The sequence below is a fragment of the Oncorhynchus masou genome, chromosome 24 (genome assembly GCF_036934945.1).
Source record: "Oncorhynchus masou masou isolate Uvic2021 chromosome 24, UVic_Omas_1.1, whole genome shotgun sequence".
Taxonomy (NCBI): domain Eukaryota; kingdom Metazoa; phylum Chordata; class Actinopteri; order Salmoniformes; family Salmonidae; genus Oncorhynchus; species Oncorhynchus masou.
Window position 1 is genome coordinate 7,339,423 of NC_088235.1, and position 23,777 is coordinate 7,363,199.

Below are 23,777 nucleotides of genomic sequence, written 5' to 3' on the forward strand. Positions count from 1 at the left end.
AAAGATACATTTTCCTGAGAACGCGCCATTGAGTCGGCCGAGTAGGAGAACATATATCAATGTCCAACGACACATTCAGAAAGTAAGGCGTAGGTATAGTTACATATTAAAAACACAAGACACATCCATTCTGAATGCACACCCAATAGGTATAAAAACCCCACACAAACCATGAAAAACGTCTTGGAAAAATGGCCCAAGGCAACCACGGTTTCACTGAGAATAGAGAGTCGTTATATATATATATATATATATATATATATATATATATATATATATATATATATATATGTGTGGGGGTAGTGCTGCTCAGTGCTCCCACACCCAACAAACATCCTAACCCCCAGGCACATGTAGAAAAACAGACCTTTGGGAAAGTGAGGAGCTGGAGTTGAGTATGGTGTCGTTTCGGGTAGAGAGAGATGCTAGTCAGCGAGATGCCACAGAGATTTCCCTCCTGAACTAGCTCAAGGCACTGATATCCTGGTAGAAATAACATTAGTTAGGCCCAACAACAGACACAGTAAATACAATTGCTAGCTGTTAGCAAAAGCAGGGGAGTGACAGGTCGTGCCACTAAAAGCTAGGAATTAAAAATGGTACTGGGCAAGCCTGTTTGAGCCAGACCTGGGTTCAAATACTATTTGCAAATCTTTCAAATACTTCAAGCGTTTGCTTAAGCCTGCCTGGGGTGCCAGGTTTGTACTTTTGGGACTTTTCTATTGAAACAGGCAAGCTCAAATCAAGCACAGCTAAAGTACTGAAAATTATTTTAAAATAGTATTTGAACACAGGTTTGGGTCTGAACACGTGATCTCTTGAGGATCCTCCTGCCAGAGAGAAGAGCATAATTGTCTCCTCCCCCCCACCCCCCAAAAAACATTCAGAAACCCAGGAAAAACAGACTTTGCCACTCGCCATCAAACCAATTCAGCCATCTAACCAAAACCGCCAGTAATACAGGTGCCTTCCCCAGCCCTCATTAACACTAAGGGGCCAGTCAGTAATACAGGTAACACTAAGGGGCCAGTCAGTAATACAGGTGCCTTCCCCAGCCCTCATTAACACTAAGGGGCCAGTCAGTAATACAGGTAACACTAAGGGGCCAGTCAGTAATACAGGTACCTTCCCCAGCCCTCATTAACACTAAAGGGCCAGTCAGTAATACAGGTAACACTAAGGGGCCAGTCAGTAACACAGGTACCTTCCCCAGACCTCATTAACACTAGGGGGCCAGTCAGTAATACAGGTACCTTCCCCAGCCCTCATTAACACTAAGGGGCCAGTCAGTAATACAGGTAACACTAAGGGGCCAGTCAGTAATACAGGTACCTTCCCCAGACCTCATTAACACTGAAGGGCCAGTCAGTAATACAGGTACCTTCCCCAGACCTCATTAACACTAAGGGGCCAGTCAGTAACACAGGTACCTTCCCCAGCCCTCATTAACACTAAGGGGCCAGTCAGTAATACAGGTAACACTAAGGGGCCAGTCAGTAATACAGGTACCTTCCCCAGACCTCATTAACACTAAGGGGCCAGTCAGTAATACAGGTACCTTCCCCAGCCCTCATTAACACTGAAGGGACAGCGGTTTTTAAACTGTAACAATTAGCACGTCAGGTACACACTCCGCAGCTGAACCATGTAGTAGTGGGTGACAATCAAACCAACTGACATAACTCGTTAACACGTTAAGGGCCAGACACTAGAATTATCATTCAAAACAAGAGTAAGTTTAAATCAGGCTAATTGTTCTGAACCATCTCCATAACATAATATTGTCGTTGAGTGTGACAGGCCACCACGGATGGAACAAGGCGGTGTGTGAACGAGGGAAGTTTACATTAGGCTAAGTGCTGATTATGAAACAGATTTTCAGCAGCTGAACCATGTATGTGTTTCAAACCAACTGACACAGGGTGACAAGTGGAGGCTGTGGTTGAGGGTTTGGTGGTCTGTAGGAGGACTGTGGTTGAGGGATGTTTAGTGGCCTGCAGGAGGCTGTGGTTGAGGGATGTTTCATGGTCTGAAGACTGGTTGAGGGATGTTTAGTGGCCTGAAGGAGGCTGTGGTTGAGGGATGTTTGGCGGTCTGCAGGAGGCTGTGGTTGAGGGATGTTTGGCGGCCTTAGGAGGCTGTGGTTGAGGGATATTGTCGCCTGCAGGAGGCTGTCGTTGAGGGATGTTTGGCGGCCTGCAGGAGGCTGTGGTTGAGGGATGAGCGGCCTGCAGGAACTGTGGTTGAGGGATGTTTGGCCGCCTGCAGGAGACTGTGGTTGAGGGATGTTTAGCGGCCTGCAGGAGACTGTGGTTGAGGGATGTTTGGCGGCCTGCAGGAGGCTGTGGTTGAGGGATGTTTGGCGGCCTGCAGGAGGCTGTGGTTGAGGATGTTTGGCGGCCTGCAGGAGGCTGTGGTTGAGGGATGTTTGGCGGCCTGCAGGAGGCTGTGGTTGAGGGATGTTTGGCGGCCTGCAGGAGGCTGTGGTTGAGGGATGTTTGGCGGCCTGCAGGAGGCTGTGGTTGAGGGATGTTTGGCGGCCTGCAGGAGGCTGTGGTTGAGGGATGTTTGGCGGCCTGCAGGAGGCTGTGGTTGAGGGATGTTTGGCGGCCTGCAGGAGGCTGTGGTTGAGGGATGTTTGGCGGCCTGCAGGAGGCTGTGGTTGAGGGATGTTTGTGGCCTGCAGGAGCTGTGGTTGAGGGATGTTTAGTGGCCTGCAGGAGGCTGTGGTTGAGGGATGTTTGGTGGCCTGCAGGAGGCTGTGGTTGAGGGATGTTTGGTGGCCTGCAGGAGGCTGTGGTTGAGGGATGTTTAGTGGCCTGCAGGAGGCTGTGATGTTTGGCCGCCTGAGGGATGTTTGAGAGATGTTTGGGCCTGCAGGAGGCTGTGGTTGAGGGATGTTTAGTGGCCTGCAGGAGGCTGTGGTTGAGGGATGTTTAGTGGCCTGCAGGAGACTGTGGTTGAGGGATGTTTGCAGCCTGCAGGAGGCTGTGGTTGAGGGATGTTTGGCGGCCTGCAGGAGGCTGTGTAGCTGTGGTTGAGGGATGTTTGGCCGCCTGCAGGAGGCTGTGGTTGAGGGATGTTTGGCCGCCTGCAGGAGGCTGTGGTTGAGGGATGTTTGGCGGCCTGCAGGAGGCTGTGGTTGAGGGATGTTTGGCGGCCTGCAGGAGGCTGTGGTTGAGGGATGTTTGGCGGCATGCAGGAGGCTGTGGTTGAGGGATGTTTGGTGGCTGTGGAGCACAACTAAATGATCCATGTGATAAAAAGGTATTCATATACATAATTAAAAACAGCAGGTACATATTGTTATTGTTGTGTGATAACTAGTATAGAAGGAGGTCCCTGAAGCCGGACTACAGGGTCCTTCAGTTACCAACAATCCCTTTCGCTCCTTTTGCCCTTCTGGTCTTAAGGGCCAAAAAAATCTAGTTTGGTAAATTTGTGTAAATATAGAGTCTGATTCAACAGATACCTAACCTGGTAGTTTAGAAAACTGCACACACACACACACACCTAAAACCTGCAGACCGTGGAGAACAGGCTAGTTTCTCATACAGATCCACGGTCTGTGATGGATCCCAAAATGGCACCCTAGTCCATATACCAGCGCACTACAAGTAGTGTACTATATAGGGAGGCACTAAAAGTAGTGTACTATATAGGGAGGCACTAAAAGTAGTGTACTATATAGGGAGGCACTAAAAGTAGTGTACTATATAGGGAGGCACTAAAAGTAGTGTACTATATAGGGAGGCACTAAAAGTAGTGTACTATATAGGGAGGCACTAAAGGTAGTGTACTATATAGGGAGGCACTAAAGGTAGTGTACTATATAGGGAGGCACTAAAGGTAGTGTACTATATAGGGAGGCACTAAAAGTAGTGTACTATATAGGGAGGCACTAAAAGTAGTGTACTATATAGGGAGGCACTAAAAGTAGTGTACTATATAGGGAGGCACTAAAAGTAGTGTACTATATAGGGAGACATTTTGGCCGTAACCAAGGGTAAAAAGAGTCATATGCTGAGTGTGATGCTCTGGATGGTGTTAGCGGGGATCCTGGCGTCCGTGTCCTCTCCGTTGATCCGGAAGATGACCTGTGTGTTGTGGGGGATGGTGCTGGTGGACGTCAGGGGCTTCCCCAGCCAGCCTGGAGCTCCACGTTTATACATCTTTACCGTCACCTACAGGGGAGGACAGAGGAGATACCGTTACCTACAGGGGAGGACAGAGGAGATACCGTTACCTACAGGGGAGGACAGAGGAGATGAGTGGTTCGTTTAGGAGAGAAGCCTTATGTTGTATTTTTATTTATTTACATACAAAACAGTGGTCCTCCACGTGTAAAGCTCCCCATCAAATTTCACAAACTAAAAACATAAGAAAACGAATAAATAAACAAACACAAATTTAAAAAAATAAAAAAAGTATTGTTTGTTTTAAAGTTATGGTGGTCGGTTTGGCTTGGAGGTGTCTCTGACCGTCTGTAACCTCTCACTCAGGGGTCAGTGGGGTCTGTGATCTCTGGTCTATACCTCTACAAACACCTCTGACTTCTAGCTATATTGACAAACTGTTGCTTCCTGCGTTGGGGGGGGGGGGGCAGGAAGTAGAGGAAAGGAGGACGAAACAAAGCACTTGGCCGGGACTCAATCAGATGGTAGGTTACAGACACTGGTTTCAAAAGGCCTTGGTGGTGGGGATCCCATTCACGCACTAGACGCTGCTCAATCAGAAAATGACCCAAGGCCTATATCCCACTGTCAGATTGAATCAAAGCCCTGTTGTACTGCAGTCCGTTCACTCGGGCCCCAGTAGATCAGGTGGAGCTGCCAGGGAGAGAACAGCTTCCAAAGAGACAGGTTTCCAACCAGGCTACCTAATTCTGTTGAAAAATAGAACGCTATGCAGCCATTGTGACGGACTCCCTCTTTCGTCAGTGAAGAAGAGAAACGGAGCCATCAGCCGATATGTAGCGGGGGAACAGTGTAGCCATCAGCCTATATGTAGCGGGGGAACAGTGTAGCCATCAGCCGATATGTAGCTGGGGTAACAGTGTAGCCATCAGCCGATATGTAGCTGGGGTAACAGTGCAGCCATCAGCCGATATGTAGCTGGGGTAACAGTGCAGCCATCAGCCTATATGTAGCGGGGGAACAGAGTAGCCATCAGCCTATATGTAGCTGGGAAACAGTGTAGCCATCAGCCTATATGTAGCTGGGAAACAGTGTAGCCATCAGCCTATATGTAGCTGGGAAACAGTGTAGCCATCAGCCTATATGTAGCTGGGGAACAGAGTAGCCATCAGCCGATATGTAGCGGGGGAACAGTGTAGCCATCAGCCTATATGTAGCTGGGGAACAGTGTAGCCATCAGCCTATATGTAGCTGGGGAACAGTGTAGCCATCAGCCTATATGTAGCTGGGAAACAGTGCAGCCATCAGCCGATATGTAGCGGGGTAACAGTGCAGCCATCAGCCTATATGTAGCGGGGGAACAGTGTAGCCATCAGCCGATATGTAGCGGGGGAACAGTGTAGCCATCAGCCGATATGTAGCGGGGTAACAGTGTAGCCATCAGCCGATATGTAGCGGGGTAACTGTGCGGCCATCAGCCTATATGTAGCTGGGGAACTGTGTAGCCATCAGCCTATATGTAGTCGGGAACAGTGTAGCCATCAGCCTATATGTAGCTGGGAAACAGTGTAGCCATCAGCCGATATGTAGCGGGGTAACAGAGTAGCCATCAGCCTATATGTAGCGGGGGAACAGTGTAGCCATCAGCCGATATGTAGCGGGTTAACAGAGTAGCCATCAGCCTATATGTAGCGGGGGAACAGTGTAGCCATCAGCCGATATGTAGCGGGGGAACAGTGTAGCCATCAGCCGATATGTAGCGGGGTAACAGTGTAGCCATCAGCCGATATGTAGCGGGGGAACAGTGTAGCCATCAGCCGATATGTAGCGGGGGAACAGTGTAGCCATCAGCCGATATGTAGCGGGGGAACAGTGTAGCCATCAGCCGATATGTAGCGGGGGAACAGTGTAGCCATCAGCCGATATGTAGCGGGTAACAGTGTAGCCATCAGCCGATATGTAGCGGGGTAACAGTGTAGCCATCAGCCTAATGACTATTTTCTGCCTGTAGATACTGGAGTGAGGTAGATACACTACAGTTCCAAAGTTTGGGGTCACTTAGAAATGTCCTTGGGAAAAATGCACATTTGTGTCCATTAAAATAAAATAAAATCAGAAATACAGTGTAGACATTGTTAATGTTGTAAATTACTATTGTAGCTGGAAACGGCTGATTTTTAATGGAATATCTACATAGGCATACAGAGGCCCATTATCAGCAACCTGTGTGCCAATGGCACATTGTGTTAGCTAATCCAAGTGTAGTCTTTTTTTTATGATAATTGACCATTAGAAAACCCCTTTGCAATTATCTTAGCACAGCTGAAAACTAGCCTTCTTTGGATTAGTTGAGTATCTGGAGCATCAGTATTTGTGAGTTCGATTACAGGCTCAAAATGACCAGAAACAAAGATCTTTCTTCTGAAACTCGTCAGTCTATTCTTGTTCTGAGAAATGAAGGCTATTCCATGCGAGAAATTGCCTAGAAATTGAAGATCTTGTACAACGCTGTGTACTACTCCCTTCACAGAACAGAGCAAACTGGCTCTAACCAGAATAGAAAGAGGAGTGGGAGGCCCCGGTGCACAACTGAGCAAGCTATATATAGGGGGAAGGAGACAGGGATACTGTAGTGATGGATATGTATAGGGGGAAGATGACAGGGATACTGTAGTGATGAGGTAGATATGTATAGGGGACAGGGATACTGGAGTGATGGAGGTAGATATGTATCCTTCCTGTTTGGCCCTGTCCGGGGGTGTCCTCGGATGGGGCCACAGTGTCTCCTGACCCCTCCTGTCTCAGCCTCCAGTATTTATGCTGCAGTAGTTTATGTGTCGGGGGGCTGGGGTCAGTTTGTTATATCTTTAGTACTTCTCCTGTCCAATTCGGTGTCCTGTGTGAATCTAAGTGTGCGTTCTCTAATTCTCTCCTTCTCTCTCTCGGAGGACCTGAGCCCTAGGACCATGCCCCAGGACTACCTGACATGATGACTCCTTGCTGTTCCCAGTCCACCTGGCCGTGCTGCTGCTCCAGACCTGAGCCCTAGGACCATGCCCCAGGACTACTTGACATGATGACTCCTTGCTGTCCCCAGTCCACCTGGCCGTGCTGCTGCTCCAGTTTCAACTGTTCTGCCTTATTACTATTCGACCATGCTGGTCATTTATGAACATTTGAACATCTTGGCCATGTTCTGTTATAATCTCTACCCGGCACAGCCAGAAGAGGACTGGCCACCCCACATAGCCTGGTTCCTCTTTAGGTTTCTTCCTAGGTTTTGGCCTTTCTAGGGAGTTTTTCCTAACCACCGTGCATCTACACCTGCATTGCTTGCTGTTTGGGGTTTTAGGCTGGGTTTCTGTACAGCACTTTGAGATATCAGCTGATGTACGAAGGGCTATATAAATAAATTTGATTTGATTTGATTTTGATTTGATATAGGGGTAAGGAGACAGGGATACTGGAGTGATGGAGGTAGATATGTATAGGGGGAAGGGGACAGGGATACTGGAGTGATGAGGTAGATCTGTATAGGGGGAAGGGGACAGGGATACTGGAGGGATGGAGGTAGATCTGTATAGGGGGAAGGGGACAGGGATACTGGAGTGATGGAGGTAGATATGTATAGGGGTAAGGAGACAGGGATACTGGAGTGGTGGAGGTAGATATGTATAGGGGTAAGGAGACACTGGAGTGATGGAGGTAGATCTGTATAGGGGTAAGGAGACACTGGAGTGATGGAGGTAGATCTGTATAGGGGTAAGGGGACACTGGAGTGATGGAGGTAGATCTGTATAGGGGTAAGGGGACACTGGAGTGATGGAGGTAGATCTGTATAGGGGTAAGGGGACACTGGAGTGATGGAGGTAGATATGTATAGGGGTAAGGGGACACTGGAGTGATGGAGTTAGATCTGTATAGGGGTAAGGGGACACTGGAGTGATGGAGGTAGATATGTATAGGGGGAAGGAGACAGGGATACTGGAGTGATGGAGGTAGATATGTATAGGGGTAAGGAGACACTGGAGTGATGGAGGTAGATCTGTATAGGGGTAAGGGGACACTGGAGTGATGGAGGTAGATATGTATAGGGGGAAGGGGACACTGGAGTGATGAGGTAGATATGTATAGGGGGAAGGGGACAGGGATACTGGAGGGATGGAGGTAGATCTGTATAGGGGGAAGGGGACAGGGATACTGGAGTGATGGAGGTAGATATGTATAGGGGGAAGGAGACAGGGATACTGGAGTGATGGAGGTAGATATGTATAGGGGGAAGGTGACAGGGATACTGGAGTGATGGAGGTAGATATGTATAGGGGGGTAAGGGGAGATGGAGGTAGATATATACAGGGTCAGTACCATATTAACAATGTACAGGGATACTGGAGTGATGGAGGTAGATATGTATAGGGGACAGGGATACTGGAGTGATGGAGGTAGATATGTATAGGTGACAGGGATACTGGAGTGATGGATATGTATAGGGGGAAGGAGACAGGGATACTGTAGTGATGGATATGTATAGGGGGAAGGTGACTAGGCATCAGGATATATGATAGAGTAGCAGCAGCAGCGTAAACCGATGAAGCAACAGGGATAACAGAACCAGCCGGAAGCCAGTAGAGACCCAGCTAGCACCAATAACCATTTAGCTCCATTCACATCCCAGACCCACTTACTTTATGTCCCTACAACATAAGTGCATTTGCTGCGAGGAGGTTAGAGTAGGAATCTCCCCCCCTCCCTCCCTCTCTCTCTCTCTCCTGCTCTCTTTCTTCAATGGGGTTGTCTGGTTGTCTGGCATGACTTGACGGAGCTACAATCTACGACTGATTTAATTTAGCCCTTTACAAACATGTCTTAATGTCATTAACCCCCCCCAGAGCATTCACTGACCGCCTCTCTGTGACTCCATTAACTAAAGCAAAAATGGGGTTTAAAAAGAGCATATGGATGCTGAGCATTATTTAAGACTGATCGTCAAGACAACAGACACACAACACACACAAAAAAAAAAATGGGCCAAAGTGTCTGTTAACTAGTTTATGTGGGATTCAACATAACAGATGGGAACAGGGTTCTGAATTAGAATCTACGCCGTGTGTCCCACACCGCACACTATTCCAGTGCACTACTTCTGACCGGGACCCATAGGTAATAAATAGGGTGGCATTTTGGTGAGCCAGTCGTAACCTTAGGGACTACTAGATCGCATAGACAGACAATGGAGAAATCAACTGCGGGGATGACATCATCAACTCAGAGCAATAACAGAACGTTACAATACACCGAGTGTTTTAATATGAATGTGACTGGGGCCCCTGGACAGTGGGTAGGATATGATACAGACCTGTGTCCCCTAGACAGTGGGTAGGATATGATACAGACCTGTGGCCCCCTAGACAGTGGGTAGGATACGATACAGACCTGTGTCCCCCTAGACAGTGGGTAGGATACGATACAGACCTGTGTCCCCCTAGACAGTGGGTAGGATACGATACAGACCTGTGTCCCCCTAGACAGTGGGTAGGATACGATACAGACCTGTGTCCCCCTAGACAGTGGGTAGGATACGATACAGACCTGTGTCCCCTAGACAGTGGGTAGGATACGATACAGACCTGTGTCCCCTAGACAGTGGGTAGGATACGATACAGACCTGTGTCCCCTAGACAGTGGGTAGGATACGATACAGACCTGTGTCCCCTAGACAGTGGGTAGGATACGATACAGACCTGTGTCCCCTAGACAGTGGGTAGGATACGATACAGACCTGTGTCCCCTAGACAGTGGGTAGGATACGATACAGACCTGTGGCCCCTGAACAGTGGGTAGGATACGATACAGACCTGTGGCCCCTGAACAGTGGGTAGGATACGATACAGACCTGTGGCCCCTAGACAGTGGGTAGGATACGATACAGACCTGTGGCCCCTAGACAGTGGGTAGGATACGATACAGACCTGTGGCCCCTGAACAGCGGGTAGGATACGATACAGACCTGTGGCCCCTAGACAGTGGGTAGGATATGATACAGACCTGTGGCCCCTAGACACAGCGGGTAGGAGGTAGCCTAGTGGTTTCTGCACCTGAACAGGCAGTTAACCCACTGTTCCCCAGTAGGCCGTCATTGTAAATAAGAATTTGTTATTAACAAATTTGCCTAGTTAAATAAAAAAATTGACGGCATTAAAAAAAAAAAACATTTTCAAATATATTAATAGTCAATTCTGACTACAACTGCAGACGTCCTCATCTAACCATTGTGTTAAATCTAAAACATGGATTTCCACATGTTAATGTTTCACCCAATGAACAAAAAGAGGGCTTGAGAACGATGGCATCGTACTACAAGGAGGAGGAGAAGGGGGTGGATGGACTGAATACACAGTAGACAGATGAATAACATCCACCAGGCCTATTGAGTTATCTTCATCCAGACGGACATGGGATCTCTCCGCCATACTCTTCACCGTGGCTCGGCTGCTCAGCAGAGATAATAGAACGACAGAGATAATAGAACGACAGAGTTTAATTAGCCACCGTTACATAAAAAAGGGTAGGGTTCATCACCGGTCTGGTGCTCTGTGAGTGGGCACAGTGCCGTTGTGCTACACTGCTATAGCGAAGAACAGACACCTGGGATTGTGCAGCACTTGTCTTTGTGTAATTGCCCAAGCTCAGAGGACTCCTACACACTCTGCGGCAAGGGGTTTCTATACACACTGGGAGATAATTATTTCAACAATCACTGGCTTTTCTTTGAAGAGCTTTTTTCCAATTATGGGAAGAAAATAAATATGAAAACGATGGTAATTTCCGCCACACAAAAAAAAAAAGCTTTGTGTTTTATTGCTGGACCAAAACACATTCTTCAGAAAACTTTTCCAAATGAGGAAAGTGCAGAAAATTGGGCTGCTATCAAACTTAGTACAGAAGACAAGCTGAGGTACCGGCCACAGCGAGGGCAACCGGCCACAGCGAGGGCAACCGGCCACAGCGAGGGCAACCGGCCACAGCGAGGGCAACCGGCCACAGCGAGGGCAACCGGCCACAGCGAGGGCAACCGGCCACAGCGAGGGCAACCGGCCACAGCGAGGGCAACCGGCCACAGCGAGGGCAACCGGCCACAGCGAGGGCAGCTGTAATCTCCAGGACCTGAGCGAGGTGATGACCACCGAATCTACCTCTACGTCACCGACCGTGACCCTGACCACCGAACCTACCTCTACGTCACCGACCGTGACCGCCGAACCTACCTCTACGTCACCGACCCTGACCGCCGAACCTACCTCCACGTCACCGGCCGTGACCCTGACCGCCGAACCTACCTCCACGTCACCGGCCGTGACCGCCGAACCTACCTCCACGTCACCGGCCTTGACCGCCGAACCTACCTCCACGTCACCGGCCGTGACCGCCGAACCTACCTCCACGTCACCGGCCGTGACCCTGACCGCCGAACCTACCGCTACGTCACCGGCCGTGACCCTGACCGCCGAACCTACCTCCACGTCACCGGCCTTGACCGCCGAACCTACCTCCACGTCACCGGCCGTGACCGCCGAACCTACCTCCACGTCACCGGCCGTGACCGCCGAACCTACCTCCACGTCACCGGCCTTGACCGCCGAACCTACCTCCACGTCACCGGCCCTGACCGCCGAACCTACCGCTACGTCACCGACCCTGACCGCCGAACCTACCTCCACGTCACCGGCCGTGACCCTGACCGCCGAACCTACCTCCACGTCACCGGCCGTGACCCTGACCGCCGAACCTACCTCCACGTCACCGGCCGTGACCCTGACCGCCGAACCTACCTCCACGTCACCGGCCGTGACCCTGACCGCCGAACCTACCGCTACGTCACCGGCCGTGACCCTGACCGCCGAACCTACCTCCACGTCACCGGCCGTGACCGCCGAACCTACCTCCACGTCACCGGCCCTGACCGCCGAACCTACCGCTACGTCACCGACCCTGACCGCCGAACCTACCTCCACGTCACCGGCCGTGACCCTGACCGCCGAACCTACCTCCACGTCACCGGCCGTGACCCTGACCGCCGAACCTACCTCCACGTCACCGGCCGTGACCCTGACCGCCGAACCTACCGCTACGTCACCGGCCGTGACCCTGACCGCCGAACCTACCTCCACGTCACCGGCCGTGACCCTGACCGCCGAACCTACCTCCACGTCACCGGCCGTGACCGCCGAACCTACCTCCACGTCACCGGCCGTGACCGCCGAACCTACCTCCACGTCACCGGCCTTGACCGCCGAACCTACCTCCACGTCACCGGCCCTGACCGCCGAACCTACCGCTACGTCACCGACCCTGACCGCCGAACCTACCTCCACGTCACCGGCCGTGACCCTGACCGCCGAACCTACCTCCACGTCACCGGCCGTGACCCTGACCGCCGAACCTACCTCCACGTCACCGGCCGTGACCCTGACCGCCGAACCTACCTCCACGTCACCGGCCGTGACCCTGACCGCCGAACCTACCGCTACGTCACCGGCCGTGACCCTGACCGCCGAACCTACCTCCACGTCACCGGCCGTGACCGCCGAACCTACCTCCACGTCACCGGCCCTGACCGCCGAACCTACCGCTACGTCACCGACCCTGACCGCGAACCTACCTCCACGTCACCGGCCGTGACCCTGACCGCCGAACCTACCTCCACGTCACCGGCCGTGACCCTGACCGCCGAACCTACCTCCACGTCACCGGCCGTGACCCTGACCGCCGAACCTACCGCTACGTCACCGGCCGTGACCCTGACCGCCGAAACTACCTCCACGTCACCGGCCGTGACCCTGACCGCCGAACCTACCTCCACGTCACCGGCCGTGACCGCCGAACCTACCTCCACGTCACCGGCCGTGACCGCCGAACCTACCTCCACGTCACCGGCCGTGACCGCCGAACCTACCTCCACGTCACCGGCCGTGACCGCCGAACCTACCTCCACGTCACCGGCCTTGACCGCCGAACCTACCTCCACGTCACCGGCCGTGACCGCGAACCTACCTCCACGTCACCGGCCTTGACCGCCGAACCTACCTCCACGTCACCGGCCTTGACCGCCGAACCTACCTCCACGTCACCGGCCGTGACCGCCGAACCTACCTCCACGTCACCGGCCGTGACCGCCGAACCTACCTCCACGTCACCGACCGTGACCCTGACCGCCGAACCTACCGCTACGTCACCGACCCTGACCGCCGAACCTACCGCTACGTCACCGACCCTGACCGCCGAACCTACCGCTACGTCACCGACCCTGACCACCGAACCTACCGCTACGTCACCGACCCTGACCACCGAACCTACCGCTACGTCACCGACCACCGAACCTGACCACCGAACCTACCTCCACGTCACCGACCCTGACCACCAAAACTACCGAATCTCTGTCTGCAGCTCCCTGAGCCAAAGTCTCCCCTTGGGATGCTTATGATGGGAGAACACAGTAGGACCTGGCCAATAGAAGGACAGGGAGGAGTAGGTAGGCAATGTCTTCTATGAAGAACAAACACTCTAGAGCAAGGTCAGGATACGTGGTCGTCCCACCTAGCCAACCACGTGGTCGTCCCACCTAGCTAACTACAGCGATACGTGGTCGTCCCACCTAGCTAACTACAGCGATACGTGGTCGTCCCACATGTTTAGATAAGGTTAGTATCACACCTCATATAGACCTATGGGCTCGGCTACACGTTTAGATAAGGTTTGCATCACAACCAAAATCACTTCTTAAAATGAAGCACATTAATCCGCTTCACAAGGGGTGTAGAGCCTAACTGGGGGTGTAGAGCCTAACTGGGGGGTGTAGAGCCTAACTGGGGGGTGTAGAGCCTAACTGGGGGTGTAGAGCCTAACTGGGGGGTGTAGAGCCTAACTGGGGGGTGTAGAGCCTAACTGGGGGGTGTAGAGCCTAACTGGGGGGTGTAGAGCCTAACTGGGGGTGTAGAGCCTAACTGGGGGGTGTAGAGCCTAACTGGGGGGGTGTAGAGCCTAACTGGGGGGGTGTAGAGCCTAACATATGCAGCACGTGAGTTTCCAGTTTGGTGGAAGGTCATTATCACCATTAAAATGCACCTTTATAACAAAGCATTAGATGCATAATCACATTTGCGGTCACTTCTGATAAAGGACGTTATATCCCGCTAAAGTTTTGGAGAAAATATCCTTTCTATTTTATTCAGCTTCGTTCAATTGTTTTCTTCATACTATAACATATTATAAAATAACGCCACGGAATCCTAAGCAAATATTGTCTGCTAAATGAACTAGCCCACAGCCGCATGGCATAGCCAGAGCAGGACCCTAACATAAAGGACAACTCAGAGCATGCTATTCTGTTCTTCTGAAATTGACAACATTTTCTTTCATATCATGTTTCTTTAGACTTTCTTTATATTACATGGATTTATTGTGATGGTGTAGACTATATTACATGGATTTATTGTGAAGGTGTAGGTAGACTATATTACATGGATTTATTGTGAAGGTGTAGACTATATTACATGGATTTATTGTGATGGTGTAGGTAGACTATATTACATGGATTTATTGTGATGGTGTAGACTATATTACATGGATTTATTGTGAAGGTGTAGGTAGACTATATTACATGGATTTATTGTGATGTGTAGGTAGACTATATTACATGGATTTATTGTGAAGGTGTAGACTATATTACATGGATTTATTGTGATGGTGTAGACTATATTACATGGATTTATTGTGATGGTGTAGACTATATTACATGGATTTATTGTGAAGGTGTAGGTAGACTATATTACATGGATTTATTGTGATGGTGTAGACTATATTACATGGATTTATTGTGATGGTGTAGGTAGACTATATTACATGGATTTATTGTGATGGTGTAGGTAGACTATATTACATGGATTTATTGTGAAGGTGTAGGTAGACTATATTACATGGATTTATTGTGATGGTGTAGGTAGACTATATTACATGGATTTATTGTGATGGTGTAGGTAGACTATATTACATGGATTTATTGTGATGGTGTAGGTAGACTATATTACATGGATTTATTGTGATGGTGTAGGTAGACTATATTACATGGATTTATTGTGATGGTGTAGGTAGACTATATTACATGGATTTATTGTGATGGTGTAGGTAGACTATATTACATGGATTTATTGTGAAGGTGTAGACTATATTACATGGATTTATTGTGATGGTGTAGGTAGACTATATTACATGGATTTATTGTGAAGGTGTAGACTATATTACATGGATTTATTGTGATGGTGTAGGTAGACTATATTACATGGATTTATTGTGAAGGTGTAGACTATATTACATGGATTTATTGTGAAGGTGTAGATTATATTACATGGATTTATTGTGATGGTGTAGGTAGACTATATTACATGGATTTATTGTGATGGTGTAGACTATATTACATGGATTTATTGTGATGGTGTAGACTATATTACATGGATTTATTGTGAAGGTGTAGGTAGACTATATTACATGGATTTATTGTGATGGTGTAGGTAGACTATATTGCATGGATTTATTGTGAAGGTGTAGGTAGACTATATTGCATGGATTCATTGTGATGGTGTAGACTATATTACATGGATTTATTGTGATGGTGTAGGTAGACTATATTACATGGATTTATTGTGATGGTGTAGGTAGACTATATTACATGGATTTATTGTGAAGGTGTAGACTATATTACATGGATTTATTGTGAAGGTGTAGACTATATTACATGGATTTATTGTGATGGTGTAGACTATATTACATGGATTTATTGTGATGGTGTAGACTATATTACATGGATTTATTGTGATGGTGTAGACTATATTACATGGATTTATTGTGATGGTGTAGACAGACTATATTACATGGATTTATTGTGATGGTGTAGGTAGACTATATTACATGGATTTATTGTGATGGTGTAGGTAGACTATATTACATGGATTTATTGTGATGGTGTAGGTAGACTATATTACATGGATTTATTGTGATGGTGTAGGTAGACTATATTACATGGATTTATTGTGATGGTGTAGGTAGACTATATTACATGGATTTATTGTGATGGTGTAGGTAGACTATATTACATGGATTTATTGTGATGGTGTAGGTAGACTATATTACATGGATTTATTGTGATGGTGTAGGTAGACTATATTACATGGATTTATTGTGATGGTGTAGGTAGACTATATTACATGGATTTATTGTGATGGTGTAGACTATATTACATGGATTTATTGTGATGGTGTAGGTAGACTATATTACATGGATTTATTGTGAAGGTAGACTATATTACATGGATTTATTGTGAAGGTAGACTATATTACATGGATTTATTGTGATGGTGTAGGTAGACTATATTACATGGATTTATTGTGAAGGTGTAGACTATATTACATGGATTTATTGTGAAGGTGTAGATTATATTACATGGATTTATTGTGATGGTGTAGGTAGACTATATTACATGGATTTATTGTGAAGGTGTAGACTATATTACATGGATTTATTGTGATGGTGTAGACTATATTACATGGATTTATTGTGAAGGTGTAGGTAGACTATATTACATGGATTTATTGTGATGGTGTAGGTAGACTATATTACATGGATTTATTGTGATGGTGTAGGTAGACTATATTACATGGATTTATTGTGATGGTGTAGACTATATTACATGGATTTATTGTGGTGGTGTAGACTATATTACATGGATTTATTGTGATGGTGTAGGTAGACTATATTACATGGATTTATTGTGAAGGTGTAGGTAGACTATATTACATGGATTTATTGTGAAGGTGTAGACTATATTACATGGATTTATTGTGAAGGTGTAGGTAGACTATATTACATGGATTTATTGTGAAGGTGTAGACTATATTACATGGATTTATTGTGATGGTGTAGGTAGACTATATTACATGGATTTATTGTGATGGTGTAGACTATATTACATGGATTTATTGTGATGGTGTAGACTATATTACATGGATTTATTGTGAAGGTGTAGACTATATTACATGGATTTATTGTGAAGGTGTAGACTATATTACATGGATTTATTGTGATGGTGTAGACTATATTACATGGATTTATTGTGAAGGTGTAGACTATATTACATGGATTTATTGTGATGGTGTAGACTATATTACATGGATTTATTGTGATGGTGTAGACTATATTACATGGATTTATTGTGAAGGTGTAGACTATATTACATGGATTTATTGTGGAGGTGTAGACTATATTACATGGATTTATTGTGAAGGTGTAGGTAGACTATATTGCATGGATTCATTGTGAAGGTGTAGACTATATTACATGGATTTATTGTGATGTGTAGGTAGACTATATTACATGGATTTATTGTGAAGGTGTAGGTAGACTATATTGCATGGATTCATTGTGATGGTGTAGACTATATTACATGGATTTATTGTGATGGTGTAGGTAGACTATATTACATGGATTTATTGTGATGTGTAGGTAGACTATATTACATGGATTTATTGTGATGGTGTAGGTAGACTATATTGCATGGATTTATTGTGAAGGTGTAGGTAGACTATATTGCATGGATTCATTGTGATGGTGTAGGTAGACTATATTACATGGATTTATTGTGATGGTGTAGACTATATTACATGGATTTATTGTGATGGTGTAGGTAGACTATATTACATGGATTTATTGTGAAGGTGTAGGTAGACTATATTACATGGATTTATTGTGATGGTGTAGGTAGACTATATTACATGGATTTATTGTGATGGTGTAGACTATATTACATGGATTTATTGTGATGGTGTAGACTATATTACATGGATTTATTGTGATGGTGTAGATTATATTACATGGATTTATTGTGAAGGTGTAGATTATATTACATGGATTTATTGTGATGGTGTAGGCTATATTACATGGATTTATTGTGGTGGTGTAGACTATATTACATGGATTTATTGTGGTGGTGTAGACTATATTACATGGATTTATTGTGGTGGTGTAGACTATATTACATGGATTTATTGTGATGGTGTAGTAGACTATATTACATGGATTTATTGTGAAGGTGTAGGTAGACTATATTACATGGATTTATTGTGATGGTGTAGACTATATTGCATGGATTCATTGTGATGGTGTAGACTATATTACATGGATTTATTGTGATGGTGTAGACTATATTACATGGATTTATTGTGAAGGTGTAGATTATATTACATGGATTTATTGTGAAGGTGTAGATTATATTACATGGATTTATTGTGATGGTGTAGGCTATATTACATGGATTTATTGTGAAGGTGTAGACTATATTACATGGATTTATTGTGATGGTGTAGGTAGACTATATTACATGGATTTATTGTGAAGGTGTAGACTATATTACATGGATTTATTAGACTTTTTAAATGTAGATGTTCCAAAGGTCTGCATCAGTGGCTTGTGGGCAATGTGTGGAAGCCAGGAGATGCTAAATGGGTTTATGTTAATTACCGGGTCAATTACCAAGATTCGGACAATTATTTTTCGCTTGACAATCACTGTTCAACGAAATTTGGTGACCGCCACAGCCCTACCCCCCCCAAAACAGCCGTATCATCTATAAAATACAGTTCTGTCAGTTGTAACATGGACAATAAAGTTGGTTTGTATTGTATAAGTCGGAAATCTGAATCAAGAAGCAGAAATATTCAACATAATATTGCCAACTGAGCAAATATCATAAAAAATAATAATAATGAAGTAACCACTGCAATATGTTGTGTGAATGCCACAGTTGAAATGTAATTGAAGCGCTGAGATGCAGTGCCTTAGACCGCTGAGCCACTCGGGAACCCTAAAACCCCTGAGCCACTCGGGAACCCTAAAACCCCTGAGCCACTCGGGAACCCTAAAACCCCTGAGCCACTCGGGAACCCTAAAACCCCTGAGCCACTCGGGAACCCTAAAACCCCTGAGCCACTCGGGAACCCTAAAACCTTTAACACAGGCTGTTCAGTCTTCTCTGCCCCCGATTTCAGATTCTCTCTGATCTCGTCTGGCCAAGGCGTTGTAGAGGCAAGCCACTCCTCTTTCTAAGCCCTTGTGTTGGGTCTTTCAGTCAGTGAGCAGAATCACAACAGCATCAACCAATCACAGCTCAATACGGTGCGCTGGTTGTCACGACGACGGGGCTGGGTGCACTAACCTGAGGGGCGTGTCCCAGCAGAGCCCACAGCGAATTAGCAGACAGCGTTTTGATCTTGAAGAACTCCATGGTGTCGGTCTCCTGGCGGTTCAGAGCGATGTAAGGACAGCTCCGGAAGTCTCCCTTCAAACCAAGTACAGACAAACTTTAAAAAAAATTCACGACACACACTTCACAGCAAAACAAAAAAGTCAAGTGTCTTTTGGTTTCAGTACAGCACTAGAAAGTAGCCTACTTTATTATTATTAATTATAATTTATTATTAAAATGTAGATATACAAGGCCATGGGAGTCCTGAGTGACTCCGTTGGTAGAGCACGGTGCTGGTACCTCACGGAATGTGGGTTCGATTCCCGGGGCCACCCATATTTATAATGTACACACACACACACACACACACACACACACACACACACACACACACACGTTCGTGGTTTGGGACAAAAGAGTCTGTGAAATGGCAGACATTAATATCCATGAAGTTGTAAAAGCCACCTTGAGCTGCTCTCCTCCCTGTAGTCTGACCAGGTCCCAGGTCCCCATTCTCCTCACCACTCGTTTCAGCTCCCCTATCTGACCGTACGACAGGTGACCTGCAGGACACGGAGGAAACAAAAACACACAGGATTTACAAAACGCTTAAACACATGCAAATGTGCATCTCTGTCTACCTTCAGCAGTACAGCAAGCAATGAATGGCAGACGAGGCTGACAGTAGTAAATATTGATTAGCTTAGAAATATTGAAAAGCTCCCTTATTTCACCATATTTTGGGGAAATATGGCAGTTTAAAGTCTTTTCTTATCCAAGGCATCCATTTTTGTTTAAGAAAAAAAAAGATATATATTTTTGTTTAAAAAATAAATAAAAATATATATATTTGTTTAAAAAATATATATGTGACCCAAAAAGCTTCCTCCACTCACCAGACAGCCAGGCAGGAGTCAGGGCATCTGATATCCAAGCTACATAGCCCTCTCTGAAGGAGCGGAGGAACTCATCTATTTGACTGTGGGAGACCAGCTCCCTCCTCTTCCTCAACTCTTCATCCAGCTGGCAGTCTGGGGCGAGGAAGACTAGCCTGGGGAGGAAGAGCTCCTGACGCACCGACAGGCCGCTCCTCCTCAGGTACTGCCACAGGTTACCTGTCTTGGTCTGGAGGATATATATATATAGAGATCACAGGTTACCTGTCTTGGTCTGGAGGATATATATAGAGATCACAGGTTACCTGTCTTGGTCTGGAGGATTTATAGAGATCACAGGTTACCTGTCTTGGTCTGGAGGATTTATATAGAGATCACAGGTTACCTGTCTTGGTCTGGAGGATTTATATAGAGATCACAGGTTACCTGTCTTGGTCTGGAGGATTTATATAGAGATCACAGGTTACCTGTCTTGGTCTGGAGGATTTATATAGAGATCACAGGTTACCTGTCTTGGTCTGGAGGATTTATATAGAGATCACTGGTTACCTGTCTTGGTCTGGAGGATTTATATAGAGATCACAGGTTACCTGTCTTGGTCTGGAGGATATATATAGAGATCACAGGTTACCTGTCTTGGTCTGGAGGATATATATATATAGAGATGCCACAGGTTACCTGTCTTGGTCTGGAGGATTTATATAGAGATGCCACAGGTTACCTGTCTTGGTCTGGAGGATTTACATAGAGATCACTGGTTACCTGTCTTGGTCTGGAGGATTTACATAGAGATGCCACAGGTTACCTGTCTTGGTCTGGAGGATTTACATAGAGATGCCACAGGTTACCTGTCTTGGTCTGGAGGATTTACATAGAGATGCCACAGGTTACCTGTCTTGGTCTGGAGGATTTACATATAGATGCCACAGGTTACCTGTCTTGGTCTGGGGGATATATATAGAGATCACAGGTTACCTGTCTTGGTCTGGAGGATTTACATATAGAGATCACAGGTTACCTGTCTTGGTCTGGAGGATATATATAGAGATCACAGGTTACCTGTCTTGGTCTGGAGGATATATATATATATATCACAGGTTACCTGTCTTGGTCTGGAGGATATATATAGAGATCACAGGTTACCTGTCTTGGTCTGGAGGATATATATATATATCACAGGTTACCTGTCTTGGTCTGGAGGATTTATATAGAGATCACAGGTTACCTGTCTTGGTCTGGAGGATTTATATATATAGATGCCACAGGTTACCTGTCTTGGTCTGGAGGATTTACATAGAGATCACAGGTTACCTGTCTTGGTCTGGAGGATATATATAGAGATCACAGGTTACCTGTCTTGGTCTGGAGGATTTATATAGAGATCACAGGTTACCTGTCTTGGTCTGGAGGATTTATATAGAGATCACAGGTTACCTGTCTTGGTCTGGAGGATATATATAGATGCCACAGGTTACCTGTCTTGGTCTGGAGGATATATATAGATGCCACAGGTTACCTGTCTTGGTCTCGAGGGGGTATAGCTTACAGAACAGGGCGGTGGGCAGCTGTCCCATCATCCTTCCACTCCCTCCTCTCTACCTTCCTCTGTATCTGCTGTTAAAGCCAACGACCAAATACCCAGACTCGTGTCCTAAATAGTGGTCCGATTGAGTATGCACATTTTTTTTTTTTTAAATAGTATGCAACATTTTGAAAATCGATCACTTTAAGTGGGGCGGCAGGGTAGCCTAGTGGTTAGAGCGTTTGACTAGTAGGTTGCAAGTTCAAATCCCCGAGCTGACAAGGTAAAAATCTGTCGTTCTGCCCCTGATCAAGGCAGTTAACCCCACTGTTCCCCGGTAGACCGTCATTGAAAATAAGAATTTGTTCTTAACTGACTTGCCTAGTTAAATAAAAAATACTTTGACCAAAGAGGATCTGTTCTCATTGAAAAGGGTTTCCTGTTCCCGTGGCCTTCAGAGTATTTAAACTAAAACGCCAAACCATCGTTTGATCGATCACTTTAAGTGGGGCGGCAGGGTAGCCTAGTGGTTAGAGCGTTGGACTAATAACCGAAAGGTTGCAAGTTCAAATCCCCAAACTGACAAGGTACAAATCTGTCATTCTGCCCCTGAACAGGCAGTTAACCCACTGTTCCTAGGCAGTCATTGAAAATAAGTATTTGTTCTTAACTGACTTGCCTAGTAAAATAAAATAAATGACTGAATGTGTCAGCATCATGGACTGGGCTGTTATTGAGGTCATGTTAACCAGTTCTGAAGGCTGGCCTACCTATTTCATACCTGAATTGATGGATCAAGCCTTCGTAGTCATTCTGAGCTCGTTCCCAATGATCAGCGATATAGTTTATGTTGCTATGCAACGGTTCTGAACTCGCGATGCGCCCGGCCGGCCACGTTTTCCTGTGAAATAGCCTTTTGATTTGAACATTTGCCAAAGTGTACACACTTCCTCTTCGCTAACAAATATGCTGAAATGGGACCAAATGATCCGTTTCTGTCTTCAGTCTAAAATAGGATAGATGGGCTGTGGTATGAGTTGAATGTGATTGGTTATAACCAGACTGACTAGGCCTATAACCCGATTCATTTTATATTCAGAGTTTAGACAAATTGATCGTATTGGAAATTAGCTATTATCAGGCTGGTTAATGTGATGGACGTCTGTTGAATTTGGGAGAGAGAAAAAAATGCACCCCCACACTCAACCCCCACCTACTCAGGATCCAGTCTTGCATTGCGGCCGAGGGATACTGCATAATTTCTACTAAATGGGACATGTTAAATAGTACGCGACAATGAGTACACAGTATGCTAGTATAGGTACACTTTATCAATCTAAATGTCTCTGCCTCTAAACCGAGGAAACACTTTCCCACCTTCCCCTCCAAGAAGGTTGACAACATCCACTCACCCTATTGAGTCCACTGGTCCCACTCTCTCTGATCCACTCCCCCTGTTGAGTCCACTGGTCCCACTCTCTCTGACCCACTCACCCTATTGAGTCCACGGGTCCCACTCAACCCATTGAGTCCACGGGTCCCACTCAACCCATTGAGTCCACGGGTCCCACTCAACCCATTGAGTCCACGGGTCCCACTCAACCCATTGAGTCCACGGGTCCCACTCAACCCATTGAGTCCACTGGTCCCACTCACCCCATTGAGTCCACTGGTCCCACTCACCCTATTGAGTCCACTGGTCCCACTCACCCTATTGAGTCCACTGGTCTCACTCACCCTATTGAGTCCACTGGTCTCACTCACCCTATTGAGTCCACTGGTCTCTCTGATCCACTCACCCTATTGAGTCCACTGGTCTCACTCAACCTATTGAGTCCACTGGTCCCACTCCCCCTATTGAGTCCACTGGTCCCACTCCCCCTATTGAGTCCACTGGTCCCACTCCCCCCATTGAGTCCACTGGTCCCACTCAC

At 46.6% G+C, this 23,777-nt stretch overlaps 1 protein-coding gene across 1 annotated transcript in view; it reads right to left on the reverse strand.

The window, feature by feature from the left end:
• Positions 1-3,048: 3,048 nt before the first annotated feature.
• Positions 3,049-23,777, reverse strand: part of si:zfos-911d5.4 (uncharacterized) — a 30,682-nt gene continuing 9,953 nt past the window's right edge. Inside the window, exons 5-8 of the mRNA XM_064933034.1 lie at positions 20,322-20,550; positions 19,891-19,988; positions 19,396-19,518; positions 3,049-4,184 (exon numbers count right to left, since the gene is read on the reverse strand). Of these exons, the coding sequence (XP_064789106.1) occupies positions 4,017-4,184; positions 19,396-19,518; positions 19,891-19,988; positions 20,322-20,550 (618 nt within the window). The 3' untranslated portion in view covers positions 3,049-4,016. The remainder of the gene's footprint in view (positions 4,185-19,395; positions 19,519-19,890; positions 19,989-20,321; positions 20,551-23,777) is intronic.